General features: G+C 37.5%; 1 protein-coding gene across 1 annotated transcript in view; it reads right to left on the reverse strand.

Annotated features, from left to right (window-relative positions):
• The window catches only part of LOC150090216 (ankyrin repeat and FYVE domain-containing protein 1), a 199065-nt gene that overhangs the window by 171849 nt on the left and 6369 nt on the right, over positions 1–20847 (reverse strand). Inside the window, exon 2 of the mRNA XM_090369021.1 lies at positions 2254–2440. Within this exon, the coding sequence (XP_090225147.1) occupies positions 2254–2440 (187 nt within the window). The remainder of the gene's footprint in view (positions 1–2253; positions 2441–20847) is intronic.

A 20847-nucleotide genomic window follows, 5' to 3' on the forward strand; every position in this document is an offset into this window, starting at 1 on the left:
TGATTAAAGAAATTAAGGAAACTTTCCATTTAGTTTCACTCCTCTAAGTGCTCTGTTAACTTAAAAAAAAAAAAAAAAATCTTTAGACATGAGCTCTAATGCTAGGATGGATAACTAGAGCACATTACAAACTGCAGGATGTGCTCTAGCTGGTTTTCAGTGTTAAAACTCATCTACCTATTCGTTGTGCATTTCCCTCCATCACCCCCTTATGACAAATGTGAAGGCAACAGAGTAATCAGAAATTAATTTCCTTAATTTCTTTAGCTAGACCAGTGGTCTCCAAAGTTGGGTGCATGAGATAATCTGCAATAAATCAATATTTAATAATTATGAAAACTTTAGTTTTCGAAACGTAATTGAAGATAAAAATTATAAATAAATGTTTTTTTAATACTTCAATATGCAATAATTAAAAATATTCAAGCACATCATTCCCACTAAAAAGGGCTGTTGATTTGATTTATACCACTTTGATTTGATTTTATTGTACAATTTGATTGATATCAGCTTAATATCTAAGTTTGCAAGATGATACAATGGTTGGCACGGTGGTTATTTACCAAAAATCTGAAAAATTACACAGATGGGCTCAGGAGTGGAAATTAGAGTTTGATGAATGTAAGGTACTGCATAATTTTTATGGGTAGCAATAATCCCAGATTAGTGTATCAATTGTGTTGTACCAAATGAAGGTAATAAGGAATGAAAAAAGATTTGAGATAATTGTGCAGCAGCTCATGGGGTTTTGTCAATGATATACAGGTATTTTGCCAGCAAGGACAAGGAGGTAATTTTCCTGTTGTACGAGGCAAAGGTTAGATTGCATCTCAAGTACTGCATACAGGTCTGGAAGCCTCCTTTTAGGAAGAATATGTATCTGTTGGAAGTGGTGCAGAGAAGAGCAAAAAGATTAGCAAGTGGTGGGGAAGAAAATGGGTACTTTTACCAAGAAAGTCTTCAATTCTGAAAATTTGCATTGTCTGGATACCAGGTACTCTCTGATTAAGATGTTTAAAACTTTGAATGAATTGAGTAAGATAAATGTTGATGACATCCTTACTCTTACTCAGACAAAACACATACGGGGACATAAATTTAAATCGAGTAAGAATGGCTCAGGATAGATGAGCAGATTAATTAAGGTTTGTTTATCATTCCTACTTCCACAATACAAAATGGTATTGTGGAAATTGGTAGTTTGAATAAATTTAAGGAAGAATTAGACAAATTATTAGATATGAAGAGGTAATGTGGGAATTTTTTTTTTTTTTTTCTGATGCTGTATAAACTTTCTTCCTTGCATCATTTGCCAATACTAACACTAAAGGCATTGTGTTACATTTTGGGCCTATTTGAATTATCAAATCAAACAAGCAAGCTGCCATTAACAAATGATGATCTTTGCTCTACTTATGCTAAACGTAACATCAGTTCAAATTCAGTGGAAGTGTTTCCAAAGCTTATTCCATGCAAATCACACATGAACACCTTAGATCTGCAGACAAATCCAAGTGTTGCTTAGGCATACATTATAGTGCTTGTCTGCTAGTCCTGTTAAAACTTATCTGCAACACAGGATTCTGCTTTATCCATAATCATAGAGATAATCATGATAGAGATTTAGGTCTCAAGGTGATCATGATCAAGTGATATTTTTGAGGAGCAAGCAATGTGCTGCTTGCACCTTGGAAATATTACTATCTTAAACCAAATTTAAAATGGTTTTCACTTATCACTGTTTTATAAGAATGTCTGGTGCCTTGAGAAAAAATTGACACCTTATTTGTTATTTAGGTATTCCCAAGAAGCCAGATGGAGAAGGGTGGGGTAGGGGGCAGAAGAAATGATGACACCAGTTTATAATTTCAACAAATTAAGTTATGCATCAAAATATAATTTAGAAGATAAAAGAAAAAAAATAATAAAATAAAAATTCTGTTTCATCAATGAATAAAATACATTTAAACATTTTAAGCACTGGATTTCCATCTCATATTAGGCAGAGACTAAACAATTATAACATTTACCTGTTGACTTTTAACGGCTAAGAATAACATCAAATGGATTTTTTATTGAGAAAGACAGAGAAAAAAAGAGAAATCAGAGAGATTTAATAAGACATAATAAACTGTTTATTTGAAAAACAGCAGGAAGGAAAAACTGATTAAAACTTTGTTGAAATAATTTTCTTTTCATATAGCTTGTTTATATATATATATATATATATATATACACACTCTCTACACTTACCTGTAGAGTTCTTTATCAAAAAGGTTAGCTACAGTGATGAGAAGCCTGGACACAAATGAATCTTCATTCACATCGCCAACTCCTGCTAGTGCAATACTATATTTCTTTTCCAGATTAGATAATCTGGTTTGCAGTTTGACGTATTCTTCTCTTAAAAGTGTCAGATGCCGTTGAAGTTTGATCACCTCTGTAATTATGAAAGAAAACGGTAAACAACAGATTTGAATATTGTTTCAAAAAATGGCTTTCGTTCTAAAAGACCTAAACAAAGCTTTATATAACAAGAACCACCAATTCTAAAGCACATCAATATTGATAAATAGTGCATAATTACTTCCAAAATTATGTGAGAGTTGAGGCAACATAGTAATGTACATGAAACACCTTCTAAAGAATGAAACAAACATAAAAAGGACAATAAAAAAGGTTATAATTTATCTTCATTTCCAATTTTTTGCTTTATTTCTTAGAGGGGTATTTCATATACAGGGTGTCTCAAAAATATTGGTACAAACATTTAGGGGAAGTAGGTAACATCTAAAGGAATGTGAATCGCATACGTCACGGGAAAGTAGTAGCAGAGGTACAAGAAGTAGAAATGACACAAGACAGTAATTACTGGCAAACATTTATTTGACATATTAACAATGGAGTAGGAGATGGATGCATTTCATGATGTTACAACAGATGCTCGAAGGTTCCACCGTGAGACGCGATGCATGCATGACACCGACGCAGCATGGATTGGCGGACATAGTCAAACACACCTGGAGTTTCTTTGACAGTAGCAGCAGTGCAGACGAGTCTTGCCACGAGATCCATTTCCGTCTCCACAGGTGATTCATATACAATAGATTTGAGGGGGCCCCCCCCCACAGAAAGAAATCAAGGCTTGATATATCAGGTGAGCGTGAAGGTCAGGCAACGAGTCTACCACGGCCAATCCATCGACGTCCAAAACACCTGTTCAAATGGTCATGAACACACCTTCCATAATGGGCAGGCGCCCTGTCATGTTGAAACCAAATGTTGTGTCTCACATTTGCTGGAACATCGTTCAAGTAACCCTGGTAGAACTTGTTCAAGAAAGATCCGATATTTAGCGGAGTTCATGCAGGATGGTAACAGGTATGGGCCGACTAAGCAGTCACCGACCATAACTGCCCACACATTTATTGCGAAGCGATGTTGTGTCGCATGGGAGCACACATCATGTGGGCCCTCTGCTAATCCATACACTAGGTGCATGTCTGCCAGCTCACAGTTCGTGTATCGATGCATGCTCTTCATGCGGTGACTACTGCTTGAATGAGTAAACCAGAAATTTTCCCTCTCACGAACTGATGAACAGCATCGTGTACCGACTTACAGTGACGTTTCCGGTTATGGGTTCCTATGCGATTCACATTCCTTTAGATGTTACCTACCTCCCCTAAACCTTTGTACCAATATTTTTTAGACACTCTGTATATGCACAAAGTAAACATGAAAGTTTGTGCATATGCTTTAGTCCTCAGCATATCTTGATTAATGAAGCTCTCCTCAGAACTTTCAAATCAAACACAAAATTGACTTGATCTGACTTAATTATATATTTATATGTTATATTATATTATATTATCTAAATCGAGGCCTCAACAAATGTTCAAGATCAAGTTCGGCAACTGGGGAAGGACACTATACCAAAAAAAAAAAGTTTCTTAGAACAGCTGTCATGCAATAAACTCAAGTCACACGAGAAACTGTAAATACTGGTGTTTACCTTGCTCATAAGCATTAAATTCATATAATGCTCATTTCCCAAAGCAACCAATATCAGTCAACTATGATACCGGATGGTCTGTTGGTAATTACCTCTATGAAAAGGATAAATCAAATGATATATTAACTATCATCAACATAGGCAAATCAGAAAAGGTACAAGAAAGAAAAATTATCAAGTCATTCCCCAAGTTGCAAACACAGGACTTATGATCATAATGTATGTAAAGAAAACTCCAAAAGGGTAAACACAGTACATAGCTGCTGTTCAAAAAGCTGGAGATCAAGCATTTGTAAGCAGGAAGAAAACAGGTTAAGTTTTTAGGCAATACAGGTAAAAACATAGCTCATAACTTTTACAGATTTTTGATGTGAAACATCCTTGGGGCACCTCATCTGAGTAAATCTGATCGGTCACGAAAAATGCGACGTGGAAGCGACATCAACTGCAGCCTCCACCAAAGGCGAATTATCGTAACTTGTATTGTTGCAACAATACAAGTATTTATAATCAAATATTCTAACAATACAAGTATTTGTAATCAAATACTTGCATTGTTGCAATCATACTTCCTACAGCTGCCACTTGACTAACACTGATTCGGAAGAGTAAGTAGCTGGCAGACACCTGCTACTTACTCTACCAAATTTGTACTGAGTTTGTCATGAAAATGTGAAACAGAAATGATGCAAATTATGTCACTTCCTAAATGATGCTAATGCAGTCACTAATGTTGATTCGGCAGAGTAAGTAGTGGGCGTGAGTCCGCTACTTACTCTACCAAATCAGAATTACTAATATCCTTCCAAGCCAAGGATGTTTCACATAAAACCATCTACCATGCATGCTCAGCACACATGCCATTTTTTTTTTAAGGATGTACTTTCTCCATTTAAGAATGCACATCAGGTCAAATCTATAAATAAATATTAAAATTTGCACAGTCATTACTCCAATAGATATTTTAATATTCAACTGATTATTTTATTATTTTTTTCTAATCCGACCTCATCATCTAATAATTTCAGAATTCTAACCAGAAATAAAAAATATTGACCTAGTCCCTTTTCAGAAAATCTTCAACATTTGCTTTTCAGGAATCTGGAGCTCTATTTTTAAGCTTGAGTGTAAAAACAGGTGCTAACATCCTGAAAAGAATCTTCTTTCCATAAACATTTGAATAAGCAGTTTTAAAAAATGCATGTATAATGTATATTTTATTTTTAAAAGCATCATTTGAACAAAAAAGTGCCCAATTCATATTCAAATACTAAAGCTAGGAGTACAGACATCAATTTCTGTTTTGGTTTTTTTTTTTTTAAATTCATTTTTGAAGAAATAAAAAAAAAAAAAACAGTTGCCTGTTTAAAACACTGAATTATTTAGTGAAATATTTTATCTATTTTGATTGATGACTCATGCCTAAAGAAAAGAAAAAATAAGTGTGGGTGTGTGTGCCAAGCACGCATAGCGGAAATTAAGCGAAACTTCTTTAGACGAATATTTATCGCTTGACTGAGGATCCCATATTGACCATATGAATGCCACAGGCGACGAATTTGCATGCATGGGAGCCTCAGAGATCTGAGATGTTCCATTACGAAATCTAGTTTCGGTAAGTGCTGTAGCATCGGATGATATTAAAACCATTTGACTTCGATAGAGTCAGAACTACTTTGTTCTTGAGAGCCACGACAGCTCTTACAGGCCAACATTTGACTTACATCCTCATTTGGAAAGGCTGTTTGAAGAAGAGCATGATCTAGAGCTGCTACAATATTCACATCGTTCTTGAACCAAAGCCAATCACACACAGAATACTGAATTGAAAGCATTATCCAGGAATGTACGTTTAAACCATGGTTTCTTAACCTATGGGTCGGTTGGCATATTGAGTGGGTCGCGAAATATTTTCAATAATAACAATATTTTCGCCTAATAATATATGACATGTTACACACATACAAAAAAAATTTAAAAACCTTTCGAGCCACTGCGCATTGAAAGTAACAGCTTCTCCGTATTCAGAATTCGCTGAAACTTATAATAAACACGAGCCAGATATAAACTGGTTCATGTTTATGTCGAGAACTCAGCCGCAAAGAACACTGCTCAGTCAATGCGTTACCATACCACGGTGCACAGAGCTGAAATAATTTCTTGCGGATTACGTTGATGTTCTTTTATACAAGTGTTAGCATTATTTTTGTATAAATATAGATCCTTAAAATTTAACCTACCCATAATGCCAAAATGTGAATACAAAGAAGCATTTTTAGAGCTAGGTTTCACCTCCATTAATGATCGAGGAGTAGACAAACCACAGTGTGCACTATGTTGTGAAGTATTAAGTAATGAATCATTGAAGCCAAATAAACTTAAAAGACATTTTGAAATGAAACACAAAGCATTTATGTTTACTGGTAAAGACTAGTTTTTTTAAAGAAAAGAAGAACGGATCAAAAGACGGCGTTTGTATGCTCCAAACAACGGTATTATATATTCTGCTCGACAAGCTACATTGACTTCCTATCATGTTGCTTGGCAGATTGCAAAGCAGAAGTCTCATACCATTTGGGAAAATCTTATAAAACCAGCTGCTATTAATATGGTGCGTATTACCTGTGGAGATGAAATTGTGAAAAAAGTGCAACAGATTCCCCTATCAAACGATACAATTCATGCACGCATCATAGACATGTCGAAAGATATTAAACAACTAACTGCAGTTATAATTGGTCGTATATTTAGTATTCAGCTTGATGAATCGACTGATGTAAGCAATGATGCTCAACTCATGGTTTATGTATGATACCCAGGTGTAAAAGATAAGGAAGAAGACATCTTATTTTGCAGACCAATGACCACTACAACAACTGGAGAAGATATTTTTCAAATGGTAGATTCTTTTTTCAAGGAAAAAGGATTGAATTGGAATCAATGCTTCAATGTATGCAGCGATGATGCACCGGCAATGCTAGGGGCTCAGCAAGGCTTTTGTGCAAGAGTAAAAGAAGTTAATCCACAGATTAAAACCTTTCACTGCTTCCTTCTTCTTCTTTAATGCTGCCGAATGGCATTTGCGACTTCGTTTTGATATTGTTTCACTGCTTCCTATATAGACAAAATCCTGCTTCAAGAAATCTGGCACCTGAGTTGTGCACTGTGTTATATGAGATAATTCAGGTGGTCAATTTTATTAAATCAAGGGTTCTCTCAATTGTCAAATTTTTAACCAGATGTGTTCTGATTTTGACACTGAATACGAACACCTGCTATATTACTCTGAAGTCAGATGGCTGTCTCGCGGAAAAGTGCTTCAGCAAGTTTTATCATTACGCAATGAGATTGAAATTTTTGACAGAAAAATCACCCTCTGGTATCTCGATTCTCTGATTCAAAGTGGATTCTTCAATCAGCTTATCTTTCAGATATATATTTTTTCCGAAATTAACAACTTAAAAATATCTACGCAAGGGAGCAATCACACTCTTATTGAATTAGCTGAAAAGATAACATGCTTCAAATGTAAGTTAAAATTATGGAAGAAAAGAAACTGCCTCTTTCCCAACCCTTAAAATCAACTTATTGAAGATAAAAACATTAATTTTGCTGACGGTGAGATACAAGATATTACTGTCAGACATTTAGAAAACCTAATACAGTAGTAGAATTTGATCAGTATATTCTCAAAGGAGATATAATTGGATACGGATGCCATTTAATTTTTAAGTAAATGACTTGCATGAAGATTTTGTCAATATTAATAACCTACAAGAGCAACTCATTGAAATACAAAGTGACGAGGCACTTCGCTATACTTTTAACAAAAGCACCGAGCCTTTGTGTGCATTCTGGTTGAAATTAAAAAGCGAAAAGCCAACATTAGTAAAAGCACTGAAAGTACTACTGCCCTTTGCAACAACATACATGTGCAAGTCAAGGTTTTCAACTCTAACTATAACAAAAACCAAATTGCAAAACAGACTGCAGCCTGAAGATGACCTAAGGTGCAGCCTATCTAATATAACACCAAGATTTGATGAGCTTTCAAAACTCATTCAAAGCCAAGGTTCACAATATTAATAAGATTTAATATTGTTACCAATATAAGTAATGTATTTTGTATTATTAAAATATAAAATTTATTTAATTGTTATATGTATGTGTTATTTTATTAATCTTTGCTTGTGTTGCGAAACCAAAACTATTACCATAATTTGGGTCACGGCAAAAAAAAAGGTTAAGAAACACTGGTTTAAACTGTGCATGGATGCTCTGGTGTTTCTTAAAATCCTGTTGCTGGTCTGGCTAGGTATTACATGTTGAACAATTTAATGGAGCACTTCTGGTAGTCAGTTTTGGCTTTGTGTTTCATTTACGACTGGGCTTCAAGGACTTTTCGTCATTTTCATTTGCAGTATCAACTTCCATGACTCCTTCCAAATTCACTTCTAACATTTCTAGGGAGTTATAAGGAGATGGATGAGGAAGTGGATGAACCTTCTCTGGATTCTTTGTTCAACTCCATCACACACTGTAATTTCTTCTGCTGTTGAAATAGCTTAGATTTCTCCTTTGTACTCAATGGAGGTGGTTTCGGTGGTTGCACCGCAAATATACATACTCTATACACTTTTTATAACGTTCACTATTAGTCTTCGGCATGTTGAATTACAAATTTTTTTCAGTTGAAATTTCTTTTATTAAATACAGTGGATGACAAAAGAAATAGATGATGCAATCAGTAGGGGTACTGACTGGGTCATGCATTGCTCATGCCTGGTATGGAGTGGTACAATGGTGGGGGGGATGAATCATTTCGTGTGCCATTTTTTGGCGATTTTTGTCAATTGATGGATGTTTTGCACACATACGTGCTCTGTATGCCTTACAACCCTCACTACAGTGGACTCCACTTTACGACTGGTTCACTGTATGATCAAATCACTTTATGATGACATTCCATAACAAAATACTGTACAATATGTAGTAAGTGCCAGTCATTGTAATCACGTTTACAAACTGAATGTTAATTCTATTAACGGTGATTCTAATAAGCGAAAATAGAAGGAATGTTATATACAGGCTATAAAAGTAAAGATATAAAGCACAGATTTACACTTTATTACCTTACCAATTAAAAATAAAGGAAGGAAAAAGTCGACTACACCTGATATTCCCAGGTAGTCACCCTCCCAATTACTAATCAGGCCTAATGCTGCTTTACTTCAATGATCAGATGAGAACCAGTACATTCAGGCTAGTATGATAGTTGGCTGTTCAGAGTGACTGTAAAACATTTACATATGGCTTAGTAACTTTTGGTCGATCCACGAATGCAAGTTACTCCCATCTGAAAACTGCCTGGAGCACGCTTAAAGAAGTTTCACTGCAACAGTGATCTTCTCTTTCAAAGCATTAAATAAAAGGAAACAGTGCCTTTAAAACAAGGCAGAAAGGCAATATTCTGTCAGGTTTGTTCAGAACAAGTGAAATGTTAAAAAATTGCCTTAAGTACTACTGTTCACAAGACTGTTTCTCAAGATCTGTAGAGAACTCCAATTTTTAGCAATATAAATTTGAATAAATTTAGATTGAGCAAATTATTTGATGAATATGGAAATGAGTGGACTTTTTTTTTTCCTTTGGCCCACGAACTCTTGAATTCATCTGTCCATCTCCATTGTTGTTTTGCAGGTTTTCTTTTAGCTCCACTTGGGTACCATTCTGTTATTTTCTTAGTCCATCTGTCATCGTGTCTTCGAGCTGTGTCCATTTCAGTTCTTTAGTTTTGATAAGAATGTCCTTTACTTAAGTTTGCTGTCTAATCCATGTGTTTCTCTTCTTATCCAACAGTCTGATTCCTAATATAATTTGTTCCATTCTTCACTGTGTAGTTTTCAGCTTCTCTTCCATTCTTTTGGTGAGTGCCCAAGTTTGACTTCCATAAGTGATGATGGGAAGTACACATTGGTTCATTATTTTGTTTCAGACAAATTCGGATATTGCTCCTCAGTATGTGATTATATTTCCTGAATGCTATCCATCCAAAATTTATTCTTCTGACTTACAGCCATTTATCAATATTAAAGATAATGTGTCCAAGATAAGTATAAGAATCCACCATTTCAATTTCTGCTCCTTCAATAATTATATCCCTTCCTGTGGCATACTTGTTCATCATTACTTTTGTTTTAACCATATTCATCTTTAGTCCCAAATCCTTACTAATTCTGCATAGCTTATTAAGATTTTCCTCTATTTCTTCGGGATCATGGGTTATGATGACAATATCATCTGCAAATCGTAAATGGTTTAGGTACTCTCCATTTACATTGACTCCTTTCTGTGACCAGTCCAATCTTTGGAAAGCTTCAAGGGAAGCAGTAAACAACTTCGAAGATATTGTGTCTCCTTTCTCAATTTTAAATTTGCTACTGTCTTTGTCTAGTCTTATAAAGGAGGTAGCATTCCATATATTTTCTTCAAAATCAAAATGGGATGTCTATGCCTTGTCTTTCCAGTTCCCAAAAAATTGCTTTTTTGCTGTATGGAGTCAAATGGCTTTTCATAATCCACAAATGACAGTCATAATGGTGTTTTATATTTATTTGCTTTCTCACTTGGCTGTGATATTATGTGAAGCTGATCCATAGTTGAGAATCTTGTCCTAAAGCCAGCCTGCTCTTTCGGTTGATTCTCATCAAGTATTCTTTCTAATCTCTTAGTAATGACCCTTGTGAATAACTTGTAGATGTGAGACAACAAGCTAATGGTCTATAATTTCCAATTTCTGATTTATCTCCTTTCTTATTCAGCAAAATTATGATTGTATTATTCCCCTTCTTAGGCATCAATGCCTTTTCTACTTTATTTTGTGAAGAGTCTTGCCAGTTTCTGTGTCATGTCTCTTCCTCCTAATTTTAACAACTATACAGTAACTTCATCTTCACCTGTGTTAATTTTAAGAGTTAACATGGGATTAGTCATCTGTCAGGTGACATTCTGTGTTAACTGTTAATCTTATGCTGTATAAAGTCAATTGCCTTTTCATAATACATTAATGTCAGACAATGGTGTTTTACATTCATTTATTTCTCTATTAGCTGTGATGTTACATGCAGCTGATCCATAGTTGAGAATCCATGGTCATATAGGAACTGGATGCAAAAAATAATTTTGATATCATATACTTGGATTTTAGGAAAGCTTTTGATACTGTTTCAAACGGAAGAAAATTGTACAAAGTGGAGCAGTATGGCATTAAGGGCAAGTTGCTACACTGGATAAAAGGATGGTTGAGCAGGAAAAGACAGAGTGGTAATCAACAAACACTGCAATTCGTGGAGTCCCCCAGGGTTCGATGTTGGGCCCATTGTTGTTTTCGTTATTTATCAATGATATCGATGAAGGTACATCAGGGTTAATGTCTAAGTTTGCAGACAAAACGAAGGTTGGCAGGGTTGTTAATAACAGTAATGATAGTACACTACTGCAACAGGATCTGTAAAAGTTGAGCAGATGGGCTGAGAGGTGGCAACTAAAGTTAAACATTGACAAATGTAAAGTACTGCATATGGGTAGCAGTAACTCCAGAGTAAAGTACCAACTGAATGGTACTACACTCAGGGTAGTGAAGAATGAAAAAACCTGGGTGTAATTGTGCAGCCAGACATGAAGTTCTCTGAGCAGTGCAGACAGGCTGCAAGAGTAGCTCATGGTGTCTTGTCATATATAGGAATTTTACTAGCAGGCATAAGGCAGTGATTGTCCCCTTGTATAAAGCGATGGTCAGGCCACACCTTGAATACTGCATACAGGTCTGGAGGCCTAATTTTAGGAAAGATGTAGAGCGAGTGGAATGAGTATAGAAAGGGCAATGAGATTGGTGAGTGAAACAAAGGGTTGCTGTTACCAAGAAAGGCTTAAGTTCTGCAAATTGCAGCATCTGGAGACTAGATTTGAATTTACATCCCCTTAGATTTCTCACCCGATGGAACATAAATTCAAACTGAGGAAAGACAATTAGAGAATCGATGTGCAGAAATTTGACTTAGGCAGCAGGCGGCTGATAATTGGAACAAATTTCCATCTGTTGTAATGGAGGTCAACAACTTAAATAAGTTAAAGGCAGACTAGACAAACATTTGGAGTGAATAGATGGGTGAAATGGGAAGTGTTTTTTTTTTTTTTTTTTTTGGCTGATTCTGTATAAGCTTGCTTTCTTGCATCATATGCCTCTACGAATGCTAATGTTAATCTGATTAAAAATCTGAAATTATTTCTACCTAAATACAGAATTTTTACTGCAATTGTCGCTGGAATAATTTTTTCATGCTTTTTGCAGAGTTTAAAATGCAAAAACCTATCAGGTGTCCTGCCACAAAGTTTCAAATTGTGTTTTTTTATGGTTTTAGATTACTTGTTTTTCTTACCCCGTTCATTTTAGGAAGATTTATTATTTTCACATAGTAAACATAACAAAAAATAGATATTCTCTCAAGATGGTTGACATTCTGCAGCAAGCAACATACATAATTTAAAATTCTGCACACTGTAAGGCACATAAAATTTGAAATAAATTTTGAAAAAAATTTGAAAATGGAAAGGAATAATAGTATCTAATGTATATATATATATTTTTTAAATAATCTATACACTTTTTAAAATATCTATACACATGGGTCTTAGAGGTTGTTACAGACATTCTCTCAGATATGCCAGACAAGCTGTACTTGCTATCTGGGAGTCTAAAATGCTTATGTAACTAATATTTGGGTGACACTAAGTAAAATGGAAACATTAGCATTAGTAGAGGCATTTGATGCAAGAAAGCTAGCTTATGCAGCATCAGCTAAAAAAAAAAAAAAAAAACCCACTTCACCCCTCCGTTCGTTCGAAATACCTGTCCAGCTGAGCTTTAAACTTATTTATATCCACAAAAAGGAATGGAAGTCTGTTCCACCAACCAACCACCCGCTGGCTAAAGGCAAATTTCCGCACGTCTATCCTACACCTGTCTTTCCTCAATTTGAATTTATGCCCTCTCAGGTAATTATTTTGAGCAAGAGGAAGAATCCCATCAGCATTGAGCATGCTCAAACTATTCATGGCTTCATACACCTCTATCAGATCACATCTCGGTGGTGCCTAGTCTCCAGACACTGTAATTTGCAAAACTTAAGCCTTTCTTCATAAGGAACCCCTTTGTTCCATTCACTAATCTTGTTGCCCTTCTCTGTACTCGTTCCAGCAGCTCTACATCCTTCTTGAAATGAGGCCTCCAGACCTGTATACAGTACTCTAGGTGTAGCCTGACCATTGCCTTATATAAGGGAATAATCATCTCCTTATCCGTGCTCGAAAAATTCCTATATATCATTGACAATACACCATGCGCTACTCTTGCAGCCCATCTGCACTGCTCAGAGAACATATCTGCCTGCACAATTACCCACACGTCCCTTTCATTCTCTACCACCGTCAGTGTAGTACCACAGAGTTGATACGTTGCTCTGAGGTTGCTGTTTCCCATATGTAGTACTTTACATTTGTCAATGTTAAACTTAATTTGCCACCTCTCAGCCCATCTGCTCAACCTTTCCAGATCCTATTGCAGCAACATAGTGTCAGTAGTGTCCTTGACAACCCTGCCAACCTTCGTATCGTCTGCAAACTTGGACATTAAGCTTGATATACCATCATCAATATCATTTATAAATACAGAAAACAATAATGGACCCAACACTGAACCCTTAGGGACTCCACTAATAACATTTGTCCACGATGAGCAGTGTCCATCGATTACCACTCTCTGTCTTCTCCCCCTCAACCACCCCTTTATCCATAGCAGCAATTTGCCTCCAATGCCACACTGCTCCAATTTGTGCAGCAGTCTTCCACGTGCAACAGTATCAAAAGTCTTTCTAAGATCCAAGTATATAATATCAAAGTTATTCCCTGCATCCAATTCTTTTGTGACTGCATCATAGTATCCAATCAAATTGGTCAGGCAAGACTTCCCCTTAACAAAACCATGCTGTGTCCGAGCTATAACTGAAGTCTTGTCTAGATGATCCCGCAGTGCTTCTTTAACCAGTGCCTCCATTAATTTTCCTGGAACAGAAGTTAAACTCACAGGTCTATAATTACTTGTGTCAGCCTTTGATCCTCCTTTGTGAATTGGGGTCACATTTGCAAATCTCCAGTCTGTGGGTACCTCCCCTGAGTTCAAGGAAGCTCTCATATTAATGCTAAGGGTTTGCTTACTTCCTTTGCTGCCTCCTTTAATATAACTGGATAGATCCCATCTGCCCCCAGGCGCCTTTCTTGTGTTTATCTTCAACAATTTCTCCTCCACTTTACTCTCAGTTATTACAAGATTCTCTAGCTTACTGCCAGAGTTGAATACACCTCTGGCATTCCCCTCGCTGAATAACTCCTCATGTGTGAATGTCGATGCAAAATATTCATTTAGTTTGTTAGCTACCTGAGCAGGATCATCAACAGTTGACCCATCAATATCAAGTGGACCAATCTGATTCATCCCCTTCCTTCTAGAGTTTACATAAGTAAAGAACTCTTTGCCGTTTTTCTTTGCATCCCTTCTCGTAATAAAGATTTCTCGTAATCTGCCTTCGCCTGCCTAACCTCCTTTGTAACTTGGTTACAGATCAACTTGTATCTATCATAGGCTTCTGTGTCATGTGTTAATTTGTATGTATCCCATGAATTTTTCTTCTCTGCCATATGTCTCTTTTGTTCATCTGACATCCATTTAGGCCTAAACCTTGAACAATATTTCTTAGTTGGTATGTAAAGCCTAGTAGCTTCCAAGATAACTTCTTTGAATGCTTCCCATTTTGAATTTGCTGTTGGTAACATCATCAGTTGGTCCCACTGTATAGAATTTAAATACTATCTCAGTCCATCGTAGTCGCCTTTATGAAAGCAATAACCCTTCCCTTTACCCCTAATGGTAGTTACCTCTTTGAGTAAATCCCACTTCAGCACACTGTGATCACTACCACCTAGTGGTTCCTTTATCTGCAGATTCTTAATGCATGAGGAATCACTACTGATAATCAAATCAAGAGTATTACTCCCTCTAGTTGTCTCCCGAACATGCTGATGTAGAAAACAGTCATCCAAAAAATCCACAAAAGCCTTGCTAGTGTGTGTGACCAACCCACAAATTCCAGTCAATATCTGGGAAATTAAAATCCCCCATTATAAGACTCTCTGATGTACTGGTCCACTCTATTTCCCTGTACAGTTTCTTATTATACTCATCAGAGTCATTAGGCCTATAGCACACTCCTACTCTCAATTTTGATCTCCCAATGCTTAGGGCACACCAAACTGACTCAACATTGTACTGTCCAGCGATGTCGATTGGCTTCACTTCCTTGGATTTTATGTATTTCTTAACAATAGCATAACCCCTCCTCCCTTCCTATCCTGTCTATCCTTTCTGTAGACGTTGTACTCCCCAAATTCCAGTTCTGAATTCCTTATATCTGTGTGACACTATGTCTCTGATATCCCAACAATATCTGCCTTTGATGTTTTGAGCAATACCTCAAATTCATCAAATTTATTTACTAAACTCGTAGCATTGGTGTACACGCAAGCACCAATTTCAGCAAAGTCTGGACAGTCTGTGACAGCCAAATCCTCTGCTTGCACCTTCACTATGGTATAGTGGGACTGTTAGTAATCCTGGGTGTAACCCCAGTGCACAAGCACTGTGGGTTTTACCCAGGTGTGAACCAAGGTAAGCAAGGGGTCGTGATGTGGAACCCACAACACAAGGAGGAATGCCGCCTCTCTGTGTTACCAGGCAATACTAGGTGGTAGATGACTCTCATCAACCGATGCAATACCACCACTATGCTTATTGGAGACTTGAAGTGATGGAATCCATGTTTAGTCTCCAGAGCTAAGTTCCGGTCGACCCTTCCCCAACTCTTCCACCATGCAGTATGACTGATGACTTTTGAGGTTATGATGGGCATCATGGCAAGATCCAATCTTCCTTACATTTCGAGGGTACAGCTCTAAAACGGTGTTCGCAGGCTGGCCGCTAGTTACTACACCAGCCCAAACCTACTGGCAACTCTTTAGAAGTATTCCGGATCAGCTAGTGTATAATCTTGTTACCTCTACTCTGCCAGATAGTGACTGCAGGAAGTCTGAGTAGTGTGCATGTGAGGGACATTGTCGAGGCCACGTTATGTCAAGGATCTGGGTATATTCTTACCATGTGGATACTACATCCAAAAATTTCATTACTTCATACAGCATGTCCCCCCCACTTTTTCTTACTATTGAATACACCATGAATTGTCAAACTAATAGAGTAACCTTATCTGCGAAAAGATCTAAACTTCCCAAACACTTCCCTAGTTCATTTCACAAATATATGTGGTCTCAATTCTAATCTCAATGATGTCCATTTCCACTTGCAGTCTGCCAAACCCCATGTACTTTTTTTGACAGAATCTGTTATTGGTTGATTCAACTACTGCTCATTTCAGTTGCCCATATTATTCGCTGTATGATTCCTTTTGCTTCAAAGGTGGTACTTGTGCATATGTCATTTCCAATATTCCCTGTCAGAGACTTGGTAATTTGGAATCTCCTCTTTTCGATCTTCTCTGGCTTAAAATCTCTCTATCTCATTCTGTCAAATTCATCCGTTGTCTGTACTGTTCTCCCAACTCCACTAATCACTTGGAGCTCTTTGACTTTCTCCAGTGCAACTTTCCTAACAGTGAGGTAATTTTCCTTGGTAATTTTAATGTTCACAACTCCAGCTGGTCAAGATGCTGAGGCTTTTGCAATTACTAATGATCTTGCACAGATTGTTCATTTACCTACAAGAATACCGGACAATCCTCACCATACAGCCAACACCCCTGATCTCTTTCTCACAAACAACCCTTCTAAGTACACGGTCAAAGTGAGAGGTCCTTTAGGCACCTCAGATCACAACTTGGTGATTGTCTCTTCTCCAATGGAGCCTTTATCTCATGGGTATTCCCAACCGCATATTGTTTGGCATTACAAGAATGCAAAATGGGATGACCTGTGAGATTTCTTTTCTTCTTTTCCTTGGTTGGACTACTGATTCAAAATTTCTGATGTCAACGTTTGCTCAGATCATGTCAGTGAAATTATTCTTGTAGGAATGGATTTTTTTTTTTTTTTTTTTTTTTTTAGGAGCATTAGCAACTAAGGCCATATTGCTCTGGGATATGCGGTGGTCATTCCCTGACCTTTCTGCATCCTCCGTATTTGGTGGTGACGGGCTCGAACCCCGGTCTAATCAAGAAGCGTGTGCTATGCACTGCTGCTCCTTCCCACCTGGCTACGGAGGCGCCGTAGGAATGGAATCCTTTATCTCGCACCGCTTTAAAATCTCATTCTTTATGAAAAGCTTGGTTTTCCAATAAACGTGCTAAGGCCATTCAGGAGAAGAATGTTATGTTGTTATTTGGTTTTTAGGCGCATTAGCAACTAAGGCCATATTGCTCCGGGAATATGCGGTGGTCATTCACTGACCTTTCCACATCCTCCGTATTTGGTGGTGACGGGCTTGAACCCCGGTCTAATCAAGAAGCGTGTGCTACGCACTGCTGCTCCTTCCCACCTGGCTAGGGAGACGCCCTAGGAGAAGAATGTTGCATATCATAATTGGCTTGTTTCCAATTCTTCCGTTTCATTTCTGCCTACACCAAAGTTCGCAACAATTGTAAAGCAGTTATTAATCAGTACAAACTCGATTTTAAACAGGCTAAGAGTAGAAAACTTGCTCTAGAAAACTAGTAGAAAAATTAGGCAAGGGCCCTAATGGTAGCCAAGCATTCTGGTCTCTTGCCAAAGCTGTTGGCTGCAACTTTTGCCCCTCTCTGCTCCCACCTCTGTCAAAACCAGATGTGTTGTCACTTCGACCAAGAATAAAGCTGACCTGCTACCATCCCATTTTTCTTCCAACTAATGTATTAATGATCTTGATAAAATACCTCCCACCATTCCTAGCATGCTCCATTCAATGCCTCCTGTGGTTTTCCGTCAAAAGGATATCAGAAGGATTTTGACGAATCTTGGTGGTAAGAAACCTCCAGGTCCTGATGGTATTTCTCCACTTGTTCTCAAAACCTGTGCACCTGAACTTACTCCTGTTCTTTGCCACCTTTTTTCACTTTCTTATTTTAAAGATGTTTTTCCTTCTTGGAAATTTGCTCATATGCAGCCAGTTCCTAAAAAGGGTGACAAATCCCTCCTATCCAATTATCGTCCCATTGCAATTACCTCTACTCTTTCTAAAGTAATGGAGAAATCAATTAACCGCCAACTCTTAAACTACCTAGAAACCTTCCATCTGATCAACGATCGCCAGTATGGATTTACATCAGTGTCGATCCACTGTTGATATTCTGGCTTATGTTACTCATTTATGGACAAATTCAATGGAAAAGTTCAGTGAAAGACAAGCAGTTGCTCTTGACATCTCAAAGGCTTTCAATTGTGTTTGGCATAAAGGTCTTCTAAACAAGCTTCCATCTTATGGTTTGCCAACTATTTTTTTTAATTGGTTATCCAGTTTTCTCTCTGATCGCTCAGTGAGGGTGATGGTAGATGGCTCTGTCTTCTTCAAATTGGGTTCAGTTCTTTCCCCCACTCTTTTCCTCTTGTATATTAATGACCTCCTTCCATTTTTTCCAGGGTTTTCTACAACATCAGGTTACAGTGGCAATAGGCGGCAGTGATCACAGTGTATTAATATGAGATTTAATTACAGATGTAACTACCATTAAGGATAAAGAGAAGGGCTTTTGCTTTCACAAACGTGACTATGGTGGTCTCATACAGTTTTTAAATTCTATAAAGGGGACCATCTCATGATGTTACTAACAGGAAATTCTATATCGGAAGCATTCTGGAATATTAGTGTAGAAGCTTTTCATACCAACTAAGAAATACCATTCAAGGCTTAGGCCTAAATGGAAGTAAGATTAACTGTTATTTGTTATTTGGTTTTTAGGAGCATTAGCAACTAAGGCCATATTACTCCGGGAATATGCGGTGGTCATTCCCTTGACCTTTCCGCATCCTCCGTATTATTATTATTATTATTTATTACAATTAGCCTTATGGCGCAAGGAAGCCTGGGGCTTTTGCTGCACCAGCAAAAAAAAAATTAGTTACCCACAAAGAGAGAGAGAGAGAGAGAGAGAGAGAGAGAGAAGTAGAAGGAAATCACCAAGAAAGAGAAGAATGATGATATCTGGCTCAGGACCCTAGGTGTGCCAAGCCCATACTCACCAGATGTGAGCCCCTGGAGTCAATTTGGCGGTGACGGGCTTGAACTCCGGTCTAATCAAGAAGCGTGTGCTACGCACTGCTGCTCCTTCCCAACTGGCTACGGAGGCGCCATAAGATGAACTAATGAGACTTTTGGCAGAGAAGAAAAATGCATATGAGATGAATATAAATTATCAAAAGACACAGAAGCCTATGATAGATATAAGCTAGTCTGTAATCAAGTCACAAAGGGGCTAGGCAAGCAAAGGCAGATTTATGAGAAGACTCTGGCAGAGGATGCAAAGAAAAACAACACAGAATTCTCTGCTTATGCAAATACTGGAAAGAAGGGGATGAATCACATTGGTGCACTTCATTGAAATAGTATAACTGTTGATAATCCTGCACAGGTTGCTGAAAAGCTGAATACAGTGGCACCCTCGGGAGCCAGGGGTGCACTGCACCTGGGTGGCAACATTCAAGGGGAGCCAGAAAACCTGAAACTTACATACACATATGAAAAAAATTTTAAATGGGGGGGGCACCAAATTGCGATTTGCACCTGGGTACCACATTCCCTAGGCTGAATAAGTACTTTACATCTACACTAACCCAAGGTTTCTTTAGGTAAGTGGATGGCAAAGTTTATCAAACTCTCACAAGGAGCTAAATGATTTTGTGACAACAAAGAGGAAAATGGAAGAGAAATTGTTGAACTAAATGTAAAACTGGAACTAGGGTGGATGAGATCTATCCAATTATATTAACAGAGCAGCAAAGGAGGTAAACAAACCTTTAGCCCTAATTATTAGAGCATACTTGAATTCAGGTGAGGTCTCTATAGACTGTAGCTGTGTAAAGGTATCCTCAATAAATAAAGGGGATCAAAGGGTGTGAAGAGTAATTATTAAATTACATTTTTGTATTCTTATTTAGATTAGGTGTTTTAATCTGGGTTTGTTTTGAATTGGTGGCACCTGAAACTGACACTCTAACCAACAGCCTAGTTTGCCTATTGGGTAGCCCTGAGTGTATATCTGTGGTTGTGTGTCCATGGCTAATTTGCATGTTATGCAAGCTGATAAAACTCCCACTCCTCTGCTTGATGTTGGCTAACAGCAGTAGTACGTACCTCCATTTATACTCTAGAACAATCCAATTAGCATCCTTTAACACTTCACTGATAAGACAGCCACAGATCAGCACTCAATTAACAATGGCCTATGCACATTTTGGAGGCAATATGGGAATTTGAAAGTACTGCACATACCACAAACAATCACACCAGCATAAGCTCTAGCCCCGCCTCAGAGAATGCTCAAGGCAACTTCAGATGTCGCAGCTGCTCACTATTACTCGAACGTTTAGTCTGAATGTGTATTCAATATAAATTAAACAACCACCATTCTGGTAACTACAGCAAGGCAGTTCAATCTACATTCAATTGGACTTGTGCTTCTGCATTGAAAGAGAGCAGAATACTACAGGGAATTAGTTGTTAGCTATTCTTATGTCACTGT

Source organism: Mastigoproctus giganteus, chromosome 2 (genome assembly GCF_048544385.1).
Source record: "Mastigoproctus giganteus isolate SK-2022 chromosome 2, ASM4854438v1, whole genome shotgun sequence".
Taxonomy (NCBI): Eukaryota; Metazoa; Arthropoda; class Arachnida; order Uropygi; family Thelyphonidae; genus Mastigoproctus; species Mastigoproctus giganteus.